The sequence below is a fragment of the Coregonus lavaretus genome (genome assembly GCF_964263955.1).
Source record: "Coregonus lavaretus genome assembly, chromosome: 14".
Classification (NCBI taxonomy): Eukaryota; Metazoa; Chordata; class Actinopteri; order Salmoniformes; family Salmonidae; genus Coregonus; species Coregonus lavaretus.
In genome coordinates, this window is record NC_140001.1 from 45439477 (window position 1) to 45461468 (window position 21992).

Sequence of the window (21992 nt, forward strand, 5' to 3'; positions counted from 1 at the left end):
GAGAAGGTGGAGGAGCCAGAGGAGGAAGAGGAAGCTGAGGAAGAAAAGGCACCATTAGTGGAAGCCAGAGTTCTGAGGGTAGGAAGAAAATCAGCCCCTGCTCCTGCAACACCCAGACGCAAATCCACACGAGCTCGCAAAGAACCTGAGGGAGAGGTGGTGGAGGCGGCTGAACCTGTGGAAGAAGTGGTGGAAGAAAATAAAGCTGTGGAGGAGGAAAAAGGGGTGGAAGAAAAGGAAGAGGAAGCTGAAGCTGCATCAGTGGAAGAGGAGAGTGATGCAGAAGAAGAAGTGGAAGAAGAAAAAGCAGTGGAAGAGGAAGGAACAAATCAGGTAGAGGAAAAGGTGGAGGAAGAGAAGGAAGCGGAAATAGTGGAGGAAAAGAAGGAAGAGGAAGGTGCAGCTGAAGCTACAACTCTGGAAGAAGAGAGTGTTGCAGAAGAAAATGTAGAGTATGAAGCAGCTGTTATAGAGGAAGAAGAGATTGTGGAGGAAGAGAAGGAGACAGCAGAAGAAGAAAATATTGAGGAAGCTGCAGCTGAGGAAGAAAGGGTGGAGGAGGACGCAAAACTCACAGAGGAAGAAAATGTGGAGGAAGCAATAACTGAGGAAGAGGAAAAAGTGGAGGAAGAGAAGAAAGAAGTGGAAGCAGAAGAAGAAACGGTAGAAAAACTAGCAGAGGTAGTTGAAGAGGCAGAAAAGTGAAGGAGGGGAAACAGCAGCGGAGAATGTAGCAGATGAAGCAGTAGAAAAGCCTGTTGAGGAAGAAGAGAAGACTTCACCACCTGAGGAGGAGGAAGAGGAAGCTCCAGTTGTAGAAACAAGAGTCCTGAGAAGAGGAAGAAAAAGTGTTCCAGTTAGTCCACCAAAACGCAAGTCCACACGAAAAGGCAAACAACCCGAGGAAGAGGTGAAAATGGAGGCGCCAGATGAGGAAGAGGCAGCTGAGGATGAAGATGCACGAATAGTGGAAGCCAGAGTTTTGAGGAAAGGAAGAAAATCTGCCCCTGCCAAACCTAGATGCAAATCCAAACGAGGCCGCAAACAACCTGAGGAAGAGGAGGAAGAGGTGGTGGAGGAGGAGAAAAAGGTAGAGGAGGTGGCTGAACCTGTTCTGGATTCTGTCGAGAAAATGGTGGAGAGAGAAAAATCAGTGGAGGAAACAGCAGCAATAGAGGAGGAAGAAAACGTGGAGGAAGAAAAAACAGTGGAGAAGGAAAAGGCAGAGGAGGAAGCAGCTGTAATAGTGGAAGAAGAAATGCTGGCTGAAGAGGAAACTGAAACTGCAGCTGAAACTACACCAGTGGGAGAGGAGAGTGTTGCGGAAGAAAAGGTGGAGGAGGAAGCAACACCTGAGGAAGACGAAAAGTTGGAGGAAGAGAAGGAAGCTGAGATAGTGGAAGAAGAAAACATTAAGGAAGCTGAAGCTGCAGTTTCAGCTGAAACTATTACTGTGGAAGAAAAGGTGGAGGAGGAAGCAAAAACCATAGAGGAAGAAAAAGAGGAGGAAGCAACAATTGAGGAAGAGGAAAAAGTGGACGAAGAGAAGAAAGAGGAAACAGTTATTGAAATAGCTATAGAAAAAGTGGCAGAGGAAGCTGCTATGGTAGATAAGGCAGAAAAATTGGAGGAGAACGAAGAGGCAAGAGTAGTGGAATGTGTTGCAGATGAAGTGGTAGAAAAGCCAGTTGAGGAAGAGAAAAAGACTTCACCACCTGAGGAAGAGGAGAAGACCTCACCCCCTGAGGAAGAGGAGAACACCTCACCAACTGACAAAGAGGAGAAGACCTCACCACCTGAAGAAGAAGAAGTGGCTCCAGTTGTAGAAACAAGAGTCCTTAGGAGAGGAATAAAAAGGGTTCCTGCTGCTCCGACTCCAAAACGCAAGTCCACAAGAAGAAGTAAACAGCCTGAGGAAGAGGAGAAGGTGGAGGAGCCAGAGGAGGAAGAGGAAGCTGAGGAAGAAAAGGCACCATTAGTGGAAGCCAGAGTTCTGAGGGTAGGAAGAAAATCAGCCCCTGCTCCTGCAACACCCAGACGCAAATCCACACGAGCTCGCAAAGAACCTGAGGAAGAGGTGGTGGAGGCGGCTGAACCTGTGGAAGAAGTGGTGGAAGAAGAGAAAGCTGTGGAGGAGGAAAAAGGGGTGGAAGAAAAGGAAGAGGAAGCTGAAGCTGCACCAGTGGAAAAGGAGAGTGATGCAGAAGAAGAAGTGGAAGAAGAAAAAGCAGTGGAAGGGGAAGGAACAAATCAGGAAGAGGAAAAGGTGGAGGAAGAGAAGGAAGAGGAAACAGTTATTGAAATAGCTATAGAAAAACTAGCAGAGGAAGTTGCTATGGTAGATAAGGCAGAAAAAGTGGAGGAGATAGAAGAGGCAAGAGTAGTTGAATGTGTTGCAGATGAAGTGGTAGAAAAGCCATTTGAGGAAGAGAAGAAGACTTCACCACCTGAGGAGAAGGAGGAAGAGGAGGCTCCAGTGGTAGAAACAAGAGTCCTGAGAGGAGGAAGAAAAAGTGTTCCAGCTACTCTGACTCCAGAACGCAAGTTCTCACAAAGAGGCAAACAACCCAATGAAGTTGAAAAGGAGGATGAGCCAGAAGAGGAAGATGCAGCTAAAGAAGAAGACCCACCAGTAGTAGAAGTCAGAGTTCCGAAGAAAGGAAGGAAATCTCCCCCGACACCTAGACGCAAATCCAAACGAGCCCGCAAAGAACCTGAGGAGGAAGAGGGGGAGGAGGAAGAAAAGGAAGAGGAGGCGGCAGAACCTGTGCCTGAAGCTGTGGAGAAAAATGTGGTGGAAGAAAAATCAGTGGAGGAGGAAAAGGTAGAGGAAGAAAGGGTAGATGAAGCTGCAGCTGAAACTGCTACTGTGGAAGAAAATGTGGAGGAGGCAGAAGCGATAGAGGAAGAAGAAAAGGTGGAAGAAGCAACAACAATGGTGACTGTGGTAGAAGAGGCAGAAAAGGTGGAGGAAGCAACAGTGGTGGAAAGTGTAGCAGATGAAGCAGTAGAAAAGCCAGTTGAGGAAGAGGAGAAAGCCTCACCACCCGAGGAAGAAGAGGAGGGTAAAGTTGTAGAAACAAGTGTCCTGAGGAGAGGAAGAAAAAGCGTTCCTGTTACTCCTCCAAAACGCAAGTCCACACGGAGAGGCAAAGAAGTCGAGGAAGAGGAGAAGGAGGAGACAGAAAAGGTAGAGGAGGTGGCTGAACTTGTGCCGGAAGCTGTGGAGGAAAAAGTGGAGGAGGAAGAAGAGGCGCTAATAGTGGAAGCCAAAGTTCTGAGGAGAGGAAGAAAATCTGCTCCTGCCACACCCAGACACAAATCCAAACGAGCTCGCAAAGAACCTGAGGAAGAGGAAGTAGAGGTGGAGGCCGAAAAGATGGAGGAGGCAGCTGAACCTGTGCCAGAAGCTGTGGAGGAGAAGGGGGAGGAAGAAAAAGCAGTGGAGGAGGAAATGGTGAAACAGAATAAGACGGAGGCAGATGTTCCGATGGCAGAGGACGAAGGAAACACTGAAGTACAAGCAGACAGTGGTGCTCCTGAGGCAAAAGAAGAAGAAGCAATCACACATCAGCCAGAGGAGGTTATGGCAGAGCAAACAAAGGAGAAGGAAGAAGAAGAGGAGAACACAGAGGAGAAAACTACAGAAACAGCAAAAGAGGCAGCTGAAACGGTAGATGAGGAGGAAGGAGATATCACCAATGTGGAGGAGGAAGAGAAGGAGGGAGAAACTCTAGCTGTTGAAGCGGAAGAGGCAGAAAACCCAGATGAAATGACAGTGGAGGAAGTAGACAACAAAGTCCAGGAAAAATCTGTTGAGGAAGAAGAAAAGGCCACAACAACAACAACAAGCAAAGAGGAAGAAGCAGAGAGCCCTGAGAAGGTTGTGGAAGTTCCTCCAGCTGTGGAAACTAGAGCTGCGAGGAGCAGGACAAAAACAGTCGCAAAAGCCACACCCAAACGAAAGTCCAAACGAAGCAAGCTCTCTGTGGATGCAGTGAAAGAGGATGATAAGGTAGTGGCAGAAGAGGCAAGCGTAGTAGAAGAGGAGGAAAGGGCCTCGGTGGCTGAGGGTTCTGTCAAGATGCAGCCTGAGGAAAATAGAACAGAGGAGGAGAAGGAGGAAGAAGAAGAAAAGATTGAGGAGAATGGCATGGAAAATGTAGAGAGCGGTGAGACAGAGGCAGAGAATGGGGTCGAGGTGGACAACCTTAATTTAGAGTTGGCCGAGGAGGAGGAGAAAGAGGAGAGACAGAAGATGGAGGTAGAGGAAAAGAAAACTGCCACAACTCAGGAGAAAGAGCCGAAGAGCTCTGAGGATGAGGAGGAAGCGGAGGCTCCAGTGGTTTTAACGAGAGTTCTGAGAGTGAGGTTAACTGCCACACCAAACACCACACCCAAGGCCAAGGCCACGCCCCAGCGTACATCCACAAGACACAGCAAAATAGTAACACCTGAGAAGTTCGATCCTGAGGTGGTCGTGTTTTCATCAGATGAAGAGCAGGAAGAGAGCCCTGTGGAAAAGAGAAATCTTCGGAAGAGAAAAAGCACAGAGCCAACACCTGTTCGCAGATCCAAGCGCCACAGCAGAACTTAGACTGTGTAGACAGGTTTTTTGTTCTCTTCTTTAAATATGCAGCTATTTAGTGAAGATTTCAGATGGGACCAGATCATTTCCTTTGATATATTTGTAAGGTAAAAAAATAAAAATAAATAATGTGCTTCCTGTTTTTATGTAATTTTTCTGAAAGTCGATATGCAGCATATTTGATACCTTTTTATATTTTATATTTTGCATTTTAAGTACAAATCTGTGAACTATTTTTGCAAATTGCAGCTGTCATTTTGACCTTAGTGGCAGGTAACGCAATGCTTTCAGTAGGCTGGGAGGCTTTGGTTTTCTGATAAATTAATAGTATTTTTAGGTCGAACAGTTAACTGTTTCTTTTGCGGTTTCTAACAGCACAACCTATTCTATAAAAAAAATGTGTAATCACAATTTAAACATGATCTGCTAAGACAACATTTATTCCCTCAAAGTACTACAGGGTGAATTCTAACTTCAGCATACCATAATGCCAAATGGTGTCCTCTCAAGTATAACTCAACAACTCTATAAATACATTTTAAAAAATGTACATGTGAATTTAGTTACATTGGGACACACTAGCACATCTGATTTTGTTAGTCAGTCTCACTCAGATATAATATTAAAACCTGCAAACATTTCTTTCCACCATATGGAAAAATTTGTAGAATTGCAGGAAATTAGCTGTAAAACAGCAAATGTTCCTCTCCGCCATATGGCAAACTCTGTAGAATTGCAGCAAACTTGCGTTAAAACTGCAACATTTTCTCTACGCCCATGGCAAAATGTGTAGAATTGCACTAAATTAACACTAAAACGTATGCACATGTGGATACGCAGACCCATGAGCAACTGCGGCCCCTCATGATGAGTTCAGATTTTTTGTGGCCCCCACCCGCATCAAAGTTGCCCTGATATATATACTATTACATTATATTGGCAGTTGTCAATTAGTGTTCTTAAATGTGTAATATGACACAAATATGATAATTTGTGTTTTTCAAAAGTGTAAAATATTTTGTATTTGATTTTATTAAGGGAATAATGTATTAAGCAAGCGTTATTTTTTATTTTACTGCACATTTGAGTGACATTTCTCTGACATTTCTTATGCTTTAATTTTTACAAATGTTTTCAGCAGAAATCAGGATCTAAAATCACATTTGATGTTTGTTTTTTTATGGTTCATTTCGTTGGTTCATTTTGACATAATTCTTGAATTGAAATGTCAACACTTTGTGTCATGGTGTTACACTTTGTGTGTATTGAAATATTTGGTATACCTTGAACATAATGATATTTAGTGTAAAAAAACCAACAGCAAATACACACAAAAATATTACCTTACTGAGCTGACGAGGCATAATATTTTAGTTGGTCATTTGAAAACGATGATGTTCGCAATATTGTTTTATATTAAATGTATGTATATCCTCATATTTTGTTTGTTGTTAACATGTATCGTTAAGGTTTGATATACAGGAAGTTTATAAAGTTTATATAACATCTATAAACTGAGCTGTGATGTTAAACTGTAAAGGTTCTCTCGTGAGAGATGTGAAAATATAGTTAGCCTACACTGTGCGTTTTCATTTGTATGTGTTATCGTGTTTCAAACTTTTAATGCTTTCTTATACATCTCAGTGCTCCACAAAAGCACACGCCAGCAATAGCTATGTAGCGTATCTCGCTCGCAATCATTTTCATTTGGTAATGTTGTATTTTATTACAAACCTTTCATTGTATTATGTAGAATGGACCAATGTAACTTTTCTCCTCTGACACTGTGATTTGTTAGGATCTTTAATAGCGAATAAAGTGTTTCACTGTTTGACGTATATTGAATTGTTTTATTTGTTTTCTACCTTGTGTTAATGTACAGTACCAGTCAAAACATTGGACACACCTACTCATTCAAGGGTTTTTCTTTATTTTTACTGTTTTCTACATTGTAGAATAATAGTGAAGACATCAAAACTATGAAATAACACACATAGAATCATGTAGTAACCAAAAAAGTGTTAAACAAACAACTATCATTATAATGTTTTTCTTGACATGGTTGAATACCTGAAGCATAGATTGGTCACTTTTTTTCTAATTTGGCACACAGAAACTAGAGACCAAGTATTTTTTGGTCAAAAAGAATGGTACCGATTGGCCTATAGGTGGCGCTGTTATAAGCAGTCTCACTTAAAGCTGCAATATGTAACTTTTTGGGCGGCCCAACCAAATTCACATAGAAATTTGAGTTATAGATCTGTAATTCTAATTGAAAGCACGTGTAAGAAGCAGTGTATCTGTTCTATGTGTGCTATATCTATGCCTCCTGTTCTTAAGTTTAGTTTTTGTGTCTTTTACTTTCGGGTTTGTACACCAGCGTCAAACAGCTGAAAATACAATATTTTGGTTATGGAAAATATATTTCACAGCGGTTTAGATGGTACAATGATTCTCGACACTATACTTGCTTGTTATGTCACATAAACTGAAATTAGGCGAACTATTACAATTTTAGCAACCAGGAAATGGCAGAGCGATTTCGGCGTAGTGCATCTTTTAACCCTCAAATCCGTCGCCCCGTTTGACCTAGAGACTTGAAACTTTGTATGTTCTTTCCTCATGCTGAACACATTTGCCTCAAGAACCCATAAGGTCCGTCAGGTTAGATTTTCCTCCATCTTGGAATTTTATTTAAACCTTTGAAAAACGTTTTCTCATGAACCATAAATCCAAATAACACCAAATTCAGTATGTAGGCCCATGGTACACCTCTTAACTTTGTTTGATAAATCAGGAAATCATATTTTAAGTTAATTTAAATCCTTTGTAAATCCACTCCACAATGGCCTATCAACTTGAAACTTTTTAGGATCATGAAAGACATTACCATGATGAACCATGTTAGATTTTGTCACGGTTTCGGCCGAGGCGGCCCCTCCTCCTTGTTCGGGCAGGTTTCGGCGGTCGTCGTCTCCGGAGTACTAGCTGCCACCGTTCTATGTTTCTTGTTTGATTGGTTTTGTCTGTTTGTCACACCTGTTTTGTGTTATGTCTAATTAAGCACCCTATTTAGTTCCTTGTTGTTAGTTTAGGTGTTGTGTGTAATTGTTCCTTGTCGTGTTGCTGCGCTACCTGTTTTGGTGCGCTATTTTGTAGCTTACCTCCTTGTTTGTTTTAAGGAGAAGATTACGCACATGTTTAGTGCGCCCGTTTGTTTACGCCTGTGCGCGCTTTTCTCGCCTCCGGGCTGTTTTTGGATTATATTTTGTGTGATCTACTAAAGTCTTTGTTGGACTTAACTTCTGCGTCCTGCGCCTGATTCCACACCACACCTACCTACAGCAACTCTTGACAGAATTACACACCATCGAATGGAATCAGCAGGAGCACCCACCGACATCATGGAGGAGCGTCTCCGAGGTCAAGATGATCGGATTAATCAGATCGGGCACGCTTTGGACCGGGTGATGAACATTCTCCATCGTTGGGAGACCAGCGATGTACCCACACCTCCACCTACCGCTCCATCACCTTCGGTCAACCCGCCCGTCCAACAACCGGAACCCAGTGGGATTCGGCTCTCGCTCCCGAGGGCGTACGACGGCACCGCTGCCGGGTGTCAGGGGTTCCTGTTACAGGTGGAGCTCTACCTTGCCACCATACACCCGGCGCCCTCGGGATACGAGAGCGTTTCCGCCCTCATCTCCTGTCTCACCGGCAAGGCGTTGGAGTGGGCCAACGCCGAATGGAGGGGAATAGACGCCGCCACAGTCACCTATGCGGAGTTCTCCCGCCGCTTCCGTGCGGTCTTCGACCATCCACCAGAAGGGAAGGCGGCGGGGGAGCGTCTATTCTACCTCCGACAGGGGATGAGGAGCGCTCAAGAGTTTGCGCTGGAGTTCCGGACTCTAGCGGCAGATGCAGGGTGGAATGAGCGGGCCCTCATAGACCACTTTAGATGCAGCCTTCGGGAGGACGTCCGCAGAGAGTTAGCGTGCAGGGATACTACACTAACATTTGACCAGTTGGTGGACATGGCCATTCGGCTGGACACCCTGCTCGCGACCCGCGGACGTCCCAGGTGGGGGCCGCCCATTCCACCCTCCAGCGCCTCCGAGCCGAGCCCGATGGAGCTCGGAGGTGCTGGCGCTAGAGGGAGGAGTAGAAGGAGCCCGAGGGGGGCAGTCTCCTGCACCAACTGTGGCCGCGGAGGGCACACCGCGGCTAGGTGCTGGGGAGGGTCCCATGGTGAGGGAGATGGCAGGTCACACATTGGGGAGTCCTCCCAGGTGAGTAGGCGCCCTACTTACCCAGAGCTTTCTGTCGTACACTTAACATTACCTGTTTGTTTCCCACAGGTTGCACCTCGTTCCCAGCATAAGGCGCTAGTCGATTCAGGCGCAGCTGGGAATTTTGTAGATCGTAAATTCTGTGTTGAGTTAGGGATTCCCCTCCTTCCGGTCGATAAGCCTTTCCCTGTACATGCCCTAGATAGTCGTCCGTTAGGATCTGGGTTGATTAGGGAGGTCACGGCGCCACTTAGGATGATGACGCAGGAGGGTCATGAGGAGACGATTCAACTCTATCTGATCGACTCTCCTGCGTATCCGGTGGTACTGGGGCTTCCCTGGTTGATTACCCATGATCCTACGATTTCGTGGCGAGAGAAGGCTCTTAAAGGGTGGTCTGCTCAGTGTGAGGGGCTATGTCTGGGTGTTTCCGTAGGGGCGACCTCGGTGGAGAGTCCGAACCAGATGCCAGCACTGCACATTCCGCCTGAGTATGAGGATTTGGCACTCGTGTTTAGTAAAACAAGAGCGGCACGGTTGCCGCCTCATAGACAGGGGGATTGTGCGATAGACCTCCAGGCAGGAGCTGCGCTCCCGCGGAGCCATGTGTATCCTTTGTCACAGGAGGAGAAAAGGGCAATGGAGACATACATTGCCGAGTCTCTGAGACAGGGATACATACGGTCCTCCACTTCTCCCGCGTCCTCGAGCTTCTTTTTTGTGAAGAAAAAGGATGGAGGTTTGCGTCCGTGTATTGATTACCGCGGTCTCAATCAGGTGACTGTGAAATATAGTTATCCACTCCCGCTGATTGCGACCATGACGGAGTCCTTACACGGGGCACGGTTCTTCACAAAATTGGACCTCAGGAGCGCATATAACTTGGTGCGCATTAGGGAGGGCGATGAGTGGAAGACAGCATTTAGTACTACCTCCGGCCATTACGAGTATCTCGTCATGCCATATGGTTTAATGAATGCTCCATCAGTCTTCCAATCTTTTGTAGATTAGATTTTCCGGGACATGCAGGCGCAGGGAGTAGTGGTGTACATAGATGATATTCTTGTGTACAGTTCTACTCGGGCCGAGCATGTAGCCCTGGTGCGCAGGGTATTGAGGAGACTGTTGGAGCATGACCTGTATGTCAAAGCCGAGAAATGTCTGTTCTTCCAGGAGTCAGTCTCCTTTTTGGGTTACCAGTTGTCTGCGTCAGGGGTGAGAATGGAGGTTGACCGGGTGTCTGCCGTGCGTAATTGGCAAACCCCAACTACGGTTAAAGAGGTGCAGCGGTTCTTGGGTTTTGCGAATTACTACCGGAGGTTTATCCGGGGTTTTGGACAGGTGGCAGCTCCCATAACGTCTCTTCTGAAGGGGGGTCCGGTGCGCTTGCGGTGGTCGGCTGAGGCGGACAGGGCTTTTGGGAGACTGAAGGACCTGTTTGCCTCGGCTCCAGTGCTGGCGCACCCGGATCCCACTTTACCCTTCCAAGTAGAGGTAGACGCGTCTGAGGCCGGTATCGGGGCAGTTCTTTCACAACGGTCCGGCACACCACCTAAGCTCCGCCCCTGTGCTTTTTATTCTAAGAAGCTCAGTCCGGCGGAGCGGAATTATGATGTAGGGGACAGGGAGCTGTTAGCCGTAGTACAGGGCCTAAAGGTGTGGAGGCATTGGCTTGAGGGGGCTCAACACCCTTTCCTCATTCTGACCGACCACCGTAACCTGGAATACATTCGGGCAGCTAGGAGACTGAATCCTCGCCAGGCTCGATGGACTATGTTTCTCGCCCGGTTTGTGTTCAAGATCACTTACATCCCTGGGTCCCAGAACGGGAAGGCAGATGCCCTGTCTCGGCGGTATGACACGGAGGAGAGGTGCGTGGAGCCCATTCCCATACTACCGGAGTCTTGTCTGGTGGCACCGGTGGTGTGGGAGGTCGATGCGGAGATCGAGCGGGCATTACGCACCGACCCTAGCCCTCCACAGTGTCCGGTGGGTCGGACGTACGTCCCGCTCGAGGTCCGGGATCGGCTGATTTATTGGGCTCACACGTCACCCTCCTCTGGACATCCAGGTATTGGCCGGACAGTGCACTGCCTTAGTACAAAATACTGGTGGCCAACGTTAGCCAGGGATGTGAGGGTTTATGTCTCCTCCTGCTCAGTGTGTGCCCAGTGTAAGGCGCCCAGACACTTGCCCAGGGGTAAATTACAACCCCTGCCCGTTCCACAACGACCCTGGTCTCACCTCTCGGTGGATTTTGTTACCGACCTTCCCTCCTCACAAGGGAATACCACCATCCTGGTCGTTGTGGATCGGTTCTCGAAGGCCTGTCGTCTCCTTCCCATGCCGGGTCTTCCTACTGCCCTACAGACCGCTGAGGCTCTATTTACTCACGTCTTCCGGCATTACGGGGTACCCGAGGATATAGTGTCCGATCGAGGCCCCCAGTTTACCTCCAGAGTCTGGAGAGCCTTTATGGAACGGTTGGGGGTCTCGGTGAGCCTTACCTCGGGTTACCACCCGGAGAGTAATGGGCAGGTCGAACGAGTCAACCAGGATGTGGGTAGGTTTCTGAGGTCATATTGTCAGGGCCGGCCGGAGGAGTGGGCGAGATATGTGCCCTGGGCCGAGATGGCACAGAACTCTCTCCGCCACTCCTCCACTAGACTAACCCCTTTCCAGTGTGTGTTAGGGTACCAGCCGGTTCTGGCACCTTGGCATGAGAGCCAGATCGAGGCCCCTGCTGTGGATGAGTGGGTGCGGCGCTCGGAGGAGACGTGGAACGCTGCACACGTCCATCTGCAGCGAGCCATCCGTCGACAGAAGACGAGCGCCGACCTACACCGCAGTGAGGGGCCAGTGTACGCACCTGGAGATCGAGTCTGGCTCTCAACCAGAAACCTGCCCCTCCGCCTGCCCTGCCGGAAGCTGGGTCGGCGGTTTGTGGGGCCTTTTAAAGTCCTGAGGAGATTGAACGAGGTGTGTTACAGGTTACAACTGCCCATTGATTACAAGAATATTAACCCCTCGTTCCATGTGTCTCTCCTCAGGCCGGTGGTAGCTGGTCCACTCCAGGATTTTGAGATAGAGGAGACTCCTCCGCCCCCGTTGGACATCGAGGGGGCTCCGGCGTACACTGTTCGGACCATCCTGGATTCGAGACGCCGGATGGGGGGTCTCCAATATCTCGTGGAGTGGGAGGGGTACGGTCCGGAGGAGCGGTGCTGGGTGCCGAGGAGGGACATTCTGGATCCGTCCCTGCTGACCGAATTCCATCGTGGTCATCCTACGCGCCCTGCTCCGCGTCCTCCTGGTCGTCCCCGAGGCCGGGGGCGGCGCACGGCTGGAGCCGCGCGTCAAGGGGGGGGTACTGTCACGGTTTCGGCCGAGGCGGCCCCTCCTCCTTGTTCGGGCAGGTTTCGGCGGTCGTCGTCTCCGGAGTACTAGCTGCCACCGTTCTATGTTTCTTGTTTGATTGGTTTTGTCTGTTTGTCACACCTGTTTTGTGTTATGTCTAATTAAGCACCCTATTTAGTTCCTTGTTGTTAGTTTAGGTGTTGTGTGTAATTGTTCCTTGTCGTGTTGCTGCGCTACCTGTTTTGGTGCGCTATTTTGTAGCTTACCTCCTTGTTTGTTTTAAGGAGAAGATTACGCACATGTTTAGTGCGCCGTTTGTTTACGCCTGTGCGCGCTTTTCTCGCCTCCGGGCTGTTTTTGGATTATATTTTGTGTGATCTACTAAAGTCTTTGTTGGACTTAACTTCTGCGTCCTGCGCCTGATTCCACACCACACCTACCTACAGCAACTCTTGACAGATTTGGCATTGACATCTTAAAACATAAGGAAATTATTAACAATTGTATTTTTTGACTATGTAATGCTAATGCTTAAACGAATCATAAAAAAATCTTCTTCTCATGGACTAAAAGTTATATTCACTCCAAGGTTGGTCTTTGGACTCATCACAATAGTCCCTAAAGAGTTTGAGAAGACAACGTTGATGCATTCAAAGATTGCCACACTATACCAGTAGCACATACACTAATGTGCTAAAATATGCACAAAAAAATCTAACATCTGCTCATGAACTATACACTCTGTCCATATAGGAGAACCCTTTGAATAACCTTTTTTTGGTTCCAGGTAGAACCCTTTTGGGTTCCATGTAGAACCCTTTCCACAGAGGGTTCTACAAGGACCCCAAAAGAGTTCTACCTGGAACCAAAAAGGGTTCTACCTGGAACTAAAAAGGGTTATCCTATGGGTACAGTCGCAGGACCCTTTTGGAATCCGCTTTTCTAAGAGTGTAGTAACATAACTTAGTTTGAGAAAAGCTAAGGGATTGATCAAAATATGGCTGTGTTACTGACAAAGTAATGACTTTAAGAATGATTACCTGCTGCATTCAAAGATAACCAACCTACAGCACTAGACTACATTTCACATGCGTCAACCTTGTGGTATAGAGATGATGGTAATGCTTTCACTGATTGCACATAAAGGAAGAAAGTTCCTACATGATAGAGTGCTAGCTTTGTTATTCAACTGATCTTGACCTTTCTGTCACCCCGTTCATTGCTGCTCGCCGCTATATTTTGAAATGTTCTTGTTCAAATCCTGCAGTGATCACATATACAAACTCTGTTACCACATCCAAAGTACATGATGCAATGATGGTAGCCCTTTCCTGCAGTCAAATGACCAAAACGCTCTTTAGTGTCCTCATGGGTGAAATGTTATTTATATTTTTCATAATTACTGAACATTATTTCAAAAAACCCGCTCGAAATCTGGTGTTTCTATGTCAAACGGTTTTGTTATATTTCAGTCTCCTGTGATGCATATAAAATGTAATATTGGGATGCAAACTCAAAATTGAATACATTTCAACTCAATATCTGACATGGTGCAGGTGTCTTCTTTTTTTTAAGCCCATAACCATGTGTGTGAGGTGTATACTTTTGTTTCAAAGTAGATTTGTTTAAGACTACCAATAAACACTCTGTGTGACCCTGATTTAGCCCACTGCTGTAAAAGGTTTTAAATGCTACTCTGGATGAATCAGACAGGAGTTTTTAATTAAATGTATTGTTGAGAGTGGTGAGGTGAGATACATCAAGTGAGGTTTTAGTTTGAGGCTTTGCCAAAAATGGTTGTGGTGGGTGTGATAAGTGTGATAGAAGGAGTCAGGCGCAGGAGGGTAAATCACTGAATACAGAGTTTATTCTGTCGTACACAATTGCGCTGGATAGCGACACACGAAAACAGGCACAGGGGAAACGATCTACCCTGGCAATACACGGTACGGGATACTCCAACAATATACAGGCACAGGGGAAATATCTACCCCGGCAATACAAAGAGCGAGTAGCTCCACCGAGCTACACTACTCTCACAGTAAACAATAACCCACAAGGACAAGGGGGGCAGAGGGAACACATACACAGACTAATGAGGGGATAAGAACCAGGTGTGTGTAATTGACAAGACAAGACAAATGGAATGATGATATATGGAGCAGCAGTGGCTAGTAAGCCGGTGACGACGAACGCCAAAGCCTGCCCGAACAAGGAGGGGAGGCAGCCTCGGCGGAAGTCGTGACAGTGGGAGAGCAGAGGAGAGGAGTGAAATACATGAGCAGAGGAGTAATTATGACAATTCATTTACAGACTTGTGCTGCTTGCCACAGAACTATTGAAATGCTAAAATGCTATCATTTCAGAGTTAGAGTCATGAAAGGTGTTCATTCCCATAAATATGAAGCCACGAGAGGCTTGGAAACACTTTGTAATAACATTAATGAATAAGGCATTATAAATGTTTAGAAATATTTACAAATAATGAGATACTTATTTATGAACAGTTTATAAATATTTGATTCATGCTTATTCATGATAGTCATTATAAAGTGTTACCAGAGGCTTTCTGTAGATGCAGGAAGGAAGAAACTCCTATTAACGCTTGACAGTATATAAGCAAGTATTTACAACAAGGTTATTATGGTAAACTAAAACTGAAACTAAAACTAATCATGAAAAAACAATTTAGTAAACTGAAATAAAATCATTAACAAACAGATCAACATGGCAGTGTTGCCATTGTTTATAAAAGTGTTTCTTTCTCTCCATGTCTCCAAATCAATATCACACACTCACAAACTGAAATAATATGTCTGTACATTGTACAATCAATTAGTGAGAGAAAGAGAGAGAAAGAGAGACTCAAATATCACATTCATTTGTATATTGAGTTATTTCCAAGACGCTATATCCATCAATATTTCACATTTGTGTTTTTTCATCACAAATTATTGCTTATGGGTACCTTGATGTGTGTGTAAAATATAACTGTTTTCAGATTTCTAATTCATAGATATGTATGAAAATGTGTTTTTTGGCATAATGCTACTCTGTATACATTGTTTAGCTGAAATTGAATCTTCATATCCTGTATATTTGACTCTGATAAGTGGTTGTCTCACCTAGCTATCTTAAGGTGAATGCATCTTAAGCTATCTGTAATTCACTCTGGACAAGAGTTTCTGCTAAATGACTAAAATGCCAAATGTAAACGTTTTACATATAGACCTTATATTACTTGACTGTTGTAGTGTATTAGGATTATGTCTTTGTTAATGTTTTTAAGTGGAACTGAAAGGAGGTTTATTTTAGTGTCAGAGGGAATGGTTTTAATGTGACACCCCGGATAGGACAGAGAAGTCTGTGTGTTGTAGACAGGGGATTGGACAGTAGAGGGAGCCACCCATATCTCGGGAAGATTATATATACTGGGTAAAAAGCGAAGAAGAGGTAGAGCGGCCATTGCAATCTGGGAAGTCGCTCTCCGGGTGGTCATGACATCCGTCACTTATGCTGGAATCTTGTGATATGAATAAAACTTATGATCAAAGGTTCAGTATGAGCGGACTCCTTTGTTTATCAGCAATAATTGCCAGCATTTACTCGATACTACACTGTGTAAAACCTAGCAGTACTACTTATTTCCCTGAGAGTGAGGCAGATATAAAACATTTGTCTCTCTGAAATTAAACCATCAAGTGATAGATTTTAAAACAAATACATTTCCTTCATTTAACAACCTCATGCCATGATTAGATAGTGAAAAAACATACCAATCTCTTTCATAATTTCTTTAAACAATAAAAGCTTATTTACTAACATTTCTGAAAATGGATGTATAGCGTTTTGGAATGAAACTCTTCATATATCCACTGTATACACGAATCGTGATAAAGTTGGTTTCTGTTTCAGTCATGTCTTTGATCACTTTCACATGGGTAGAAAACAACAACTCATGATTGGTTGACAATAGAGCCTCCCACAATGCAGGCCATGGCTGCAGGATGAAGTTTGTGGAGAGCAACTGCAGAAACCTGCAGTCGACTGCAGTCAAAACTTTATGACCTTTGATCACATGATTTTTGTAAAGTTCATGCAGTCGACATATAGGCGCAAGTCTGACAATTTTTATCTCCATAATGCAAAACACTTTGAAAGGCGGCGACCAACGATGGTCACCAACTTGACAAAAGTTTATCCGCTCGAACGTGCCCATTGACTTTATAATTTAAAGGTAGACTCAGCAGATGACTTTGCCATGAGCAGCACAGCAGTTATTGGGCGCGTTCAAGTGGATCGATTTTGCCTTTCAAAGTGTGTTGCATTATGGGGATACGAATTGTCTAACTTGTGCCTACTGGAGCGGCAGGTAGCTTAGTGGTTAAGAGTGTTGTGCCAGTAACCGAAAGGTTGCTGGTTCTAATCCCTGAGCCGACTAGGTGAAAAATCGGTTGATGTTACCTTGAGCAAGGCACTTAACCCTAATTGCTCCTGTAAGTCGCTCTGGATAAGAGCGTCTGCTAAATGACAAAAAAAAAAAAAAAAAAAACATATGTTGACTGCATGAGGTTTACAAAAAAAACGTGCTCAAAGCTCATGCAGTTTTTTATGAAGTCGCCTTCAAGTTGCTGCAGTTGCTTATCACCAACTGCACCATGCAGCCAATGCCTGGCTAGTGGGAGGCACTATTTGTCAACCAATCATTAGGGTGTTTTAGGTTGACCCACACGAACGTGAAACATAGACGTGACTGAAACAGGAACCAACTTTGCTGCGATTCTAAAGCTACAGGCAGTGATATTTGAGACCTCTCTCTAACCAATTAATTGTACTCACGTTAGGTTTTCAGTTTGTGAGTTCTGTTTGTGAGTGTGTGATATTGGGGTTTAGAAAAGTTTATTTAAACATTTATAAAGACAAACTTTTGTAAACAATAGCAGCTTTGTTGACACTACCATGTTGATCTGAGCCTTGCTGTTGGAAAACCACTTCAGTGTCCGACTTTTGACTGTTGCAGATGCACCTCCCCCGACATCACTCGTTGACTGAGATGAGGTTGATGCAAGACTTTGCTCTCACACAGTCACACAGAGTATCTGCGCATGTGCACGGGTGTGCTTCCCTCTGCTACAATGTGGTAGCTACGGGACCAAAACAGCAGCAAAGTTTAGCATCGTGCTTCAGTGCTCCTGGTTGTTGCAGAAATTGACCCACTACAACTGTTTACTTCGTGCATCTACGTCATCTCACTGAGTCTACCTTTAAACCTAACCTAACCTAACCTATGACCTGACCCATCACCTTATGCATTACTAAATAATATAAAAAACGAAATAGATGTATTTTATACTTAAACTAAATATAAACTAGTAAATCAGATCTGAAAACTAACATGAAACTAAACTGAATTTCAAATAATAATCTTAAAATGAATAGAAATAAAAACAAATATATAAAAACACAAAACTATAATAACCTTGATTCACAAAGAGTCTCAGAGTAGGAGTACTGATCCAGGATCAGTTTTTTAGATCATAATAAATAAGATGACATGGACTGGGGGGACCTAATCATAGATCATACCTCCTACTCTGAGAAATATGAATTATGGGGTGAGAGACTGCTTTCCATCAACAGGTGGTGCTGTTCATTATCTAATGGATCTTAACAGGAAAACTTCTGAGAGAACTGCAACAGCACCATGCTTAGCATAGCAGCAATGTGTGTCAATGGTGTGCAATGTGCATCCTTATCAGAACAAATAATTAACATGATTCACTGTTTAATAGTCACTGATTTTTTAAGGTAACTTAAAATTATTTTTGTCATATAGCTACATATTGTGTGGTGAATTATTTCAAAGCCATTTATCTGCAACAACCCTTGGAGAGCTACTGCGTGCAGGCTTTGTTCTAGCCCAGCACTAACACACCTGATTCAACTAATGAAAGTCTTGGTGATTAGTTGAATCAGGTTTGGAACCAAAGCCTGCACACCCTGAAGCTCTTCAAAGCCAACCAGGGTTAGAGACCACATTTTTAAAAGCACTAGCCTACTAGTTTGCATACGCCTTCCCCTTTCTTGAGCATTGCTCCTCCCACACCACACTTTAAAACAGTTTAAAACCCACTAATTTCTTCCAAGAGCTCTTACTACGCGCTGAGTCTGGCAAAAATTCCTCTTAACTCACATTCCAGATCTCATAATGTGGATTATAACAGAAGAAAACTAATATTTTATTAGTTCCAGTGAACAAGATTATGCATCGAGACTACAGGAGAAAACAGACAGATTGGGAATAGGCCTTTTTGGAGTCTAGCAGTGAGTGCAATTCTGTATCTTTTTCAAGAGGAGAGGAAAATATCAGTATTGAGAGCATAGTGGTTTTCAGTGGAAGAGTGACATGCATGAGTGTTAAAACGCAAACATTCCAATCCCTGCTCTTACTCAGTCAGGGGTAAATGTCTATCAATTGTATTATCTGGAGTTCAGAACATCATTAATAGTCAGCGTTGTCGTGCAAATATTATGGTTAGAGATTTGGGGGTAGGCTACAATACATTGTTGATGTACTGCATTTTATGTTTTGTTGAAATATTGTTGATATACGAAGCACTTCACTTTTGACTGCAAATGACTTCAATTGAGTGTTGTGTGAGTGTAATATTGGTTCACACTACACATCTTTTATACTAAGTCTACATTAAGGCTGAGACTGGAGATTCAGATAAGATTACATGTAATACCACTTTAAGAACATCATATTATTATCAGGGCTGTCAAAACATTATAATTACATATAGAACTGATTGATAGTATCTCTGTTGTCAAAACAGCCTTGAGCTCCAGCTGGTAGGAGACCATATGGAGTACATAAAACCTAGTAGATTACATGTTCCTAGTGATGTGAATAGTAGGCTAATACAGCTCTCTCCATAATGTCGCAACTGGTAAATGCAGAAGATGCCAGCAACCCCCAGGGTACTTGTAGTCTAATCAATCTATCATTGAAATAAGTATAGCTGGTGGCTAATGGCTATACGACTTTGGCTGAAACATTGACCCCTCCCTACATCTAGTGTTTTCCTTCATTCTTCTTGTTCTTGTTGATCTTGTTGAACTCTTGGTTATAAAGCCCCTTTTTAAATTATTCAGCTCAAATGCTGATAGATGAAGCCTCCGTGGAACACTAAGATCACCACAGCAGAACAGACACCACAACTTGGGAGAGTTGGGTTGCGTCCCAAATGTGCCCTACTTTTGACCATAGCCCTAGCTCGAGTTGCTTCAGATACAGACACCTGTTTGTAATTTAGGACAGCAGTATGTGTCTAGAGAGAAACATCAGGAGTTTGTCTTGTATGACATCCCTCAAAGTCAAGATGCCTTTTTTTTCCTGGCAGTCAGAGAAGACTTGATAATGCATTCAGGACAGGAGGTAAGAGTAACGATTTTCCATTGCGTGTGAGTGGGTTTAGCTTAGTGCAGTGGTTCTCAAACAGGGGTACTAGTACTTGGCTTATCTACAGGGAGTACTTGAGAAGACTCATGAGACCTAGGCCTACTGATAAAATGCACATGAGGGGGTTCTTAAGGGGTACTCCAGGCAAAGCAAAATGTACTTGGTGGTACAGTAATCTAAAAAGGTTAGGAATAGATTTTGGTGTGGATGGCTCAACTGAGGGTATAGTAAAATCAAAAGGTTCCATGTTATCACTTCTGTGTTAAAATGAGGTAATGACATTTCATCACTCAAGACCAGGGTGTGTAAAAAAAACAGTATAGATGCATCTCAATGCAGGTAGTTCATGCAGCTGTAGTATAATTAAAAAGGACACGATATCAGTCTAATTTATGTGTGAATCTTTCTTCTTCTCAAAGGATCCAATGAAAATGTCCATCTGCATGCACGAGAACCGCAAATCCCGCCTCAATTCGGCGTCCATGAACATCTTTCTGTTCCACAATTCGTCATACGCGGACAGTGTCCTGACGCTCCTCAACTTGCTCCGACAGCAGCGTCTCTTCACAGAAGTCCTCCTCCATGATTGAAGCCGCTCTTTCCCCTACCACCGTGCTGTGCTGGCTGCATGCAGCCGCTACATCCAGGTAAAAACACTTTGCAGCCGACATTGCAAACGACTGCTGACTGACTGATGTAAAAAAAATCACCTTGCATCATAAATAACTGTTCATTATTATTTGTAGATCAGTCAGTCAGTCACAATTTACCCACAATGCATCACATATTTGATGCTCTCAAACATGGCCACTTATTACACTTATTATTAAGACAGGGAACTAGCATAAACATTTTCCATAGGAAAACATGTCACGTTTAGCTGCCATGCTAATGCTCTTGGTTTCCAACTCTCTTTGTTCAAGGCCATGTTCTCTGGCGGGCTGAGGGAGAGCCAGGCCAGCGAGCTGGACTTCAGGGACTCAGTCACCCGGAAGTCTTGGAGCTGCTACTGGACTACACCTACATGTCCTGGATGGTGATCAACGAAGAGAACGCAGAGTCCCTCCTGGAGGCCGGGGACATTCTGGAGTTCCAGGACATTCGGGACGCCTGCACGGAGTTCCTGGAGCGTAATCTGACACTGCCTGGGCATGCTGCTGCTGTCCGACGCCCACCAGTGCACCAAGCTGTCCGAGCTCTCCTGGGGCATGTGCCTCAGCAACTTCCCCGCTTCGGCCATGGCTCGGCCGAACTCAAACACTGCCTCTACGTGGTAGGAGGCCACACGGCGGGTACAGGCTTCCTACCCGCCTCGCCCTCTGTGTCGCTGAAGCAAGTGGAGAAGTACGACCCGGTGAACATCAAGTGGTCCATGGTGGTGCCGCTGAGGGAGGGCGTGAGCAATGCGGCGGTGGTCAGCATCAAGCTCAAACTCTACGCCTTTGGAGGAACCAGTGTCACCCACGACAAACTACCCAAGGTGCAGCTCTATGACCCCCAAGAGAATCGTTGGCCCGTGCTTGCCTCCTGCCCACAGCCCTGGCGCTCTAGCCCTGCAGCCATTCTCAACAACCAGATCTTTGTAATGGGTGGGGACACAGAGTTCTCGGCATGTTCAGCCTATAAATTCAGCAGTGACAGCTACCAATGGACTAAAGTTGGAGACGTGACGGCCAAGCGGATGAGCTGCCAGGCTGTGGCGTCTGGGAACAAACTGTATGTGGTGGGAGGGTACTTTGGCATGTAGCGGTGTAAGACTCTGGACTGTTATGATCCTACGCTGGACGGGTGGAACAGTATCACTACCGTACCCTATTCACTCATCCCCACAGTGTTTGTCTCCACCTGGAAACACCTCCCAGCCTGAGGACTGGACTCAGACTCAGCATTGAGCATCCGCCTCACATGAGTGGAACGATGACTGATATACAGTGCCTCCACATTTTGTTGTGTTACAGCCTGAATTGAAAATGCATTAAATATAGATTTTTTGGTCACTGGCCTAAACACAATACCCCATAATGTCAAAGTGGAATTATTTTTTACAAATTAATGAAAAATGAAAAGCTGAAATGTCTTGAGTCAATAAGTATTCAACACATTTGTTATGGCAAGCCTAAATAAGTTCAGGAGTAAATATTCACTTAACAAGTCACATAATAAGTTGCATGAACTCTGTGTGTAATAATAGAGTTTAACATGATTTTTGAATAACTACCTCATCCCTGTACCGCACAAATACAATTATCTGTATGGTCCCTCAGTCAAGCAGTGAATTTCAAACATATTC

General features: G+C 44.8%; 1 protein-coding gene and 1 pseudogene across 2 annotated transcripts in view; both read left to right on the forward strand.

Annotated features, from left to right (window-relative positions):
* LOC311141217 (uncharacterized protein) overlaps positions 1 to 6413 on the forward strand; it is a 7670-nt gene extending 1257 nt beyond the window's left edge. Inside the window, exon 2 of the mRNA XM_084176476.1 lies at positions 813 to 6413. Within this exon, the coding sequence (XP_084032602.1) occupies positions 917 to 4597 (3681 nt within the window). The 5' untranslated portion in view covers positions 813 to 916 and the 3' untranslated portion in view covers positions 4598 to 6413. The remainder of the gene's footprint in view (positions 1 to 812) is intronic.
* Positions 6414 to 20127: 13714 nt separating this feature from the next.
* On the forward strand, positions 20128 to 21569 carry LOC311141259 (ectoderm-neural cortex protein 1-like; annotated as a pseudogene). Its single transcript has 2 exons — positions 20128 to 20349; positions 20626 to 21569. The product of its transcript is annotated as an ectoderm-neural cortex protein 1-like (transcript).
* Positions 21570 to 21992: the final 423 nt, after the last annotated feature.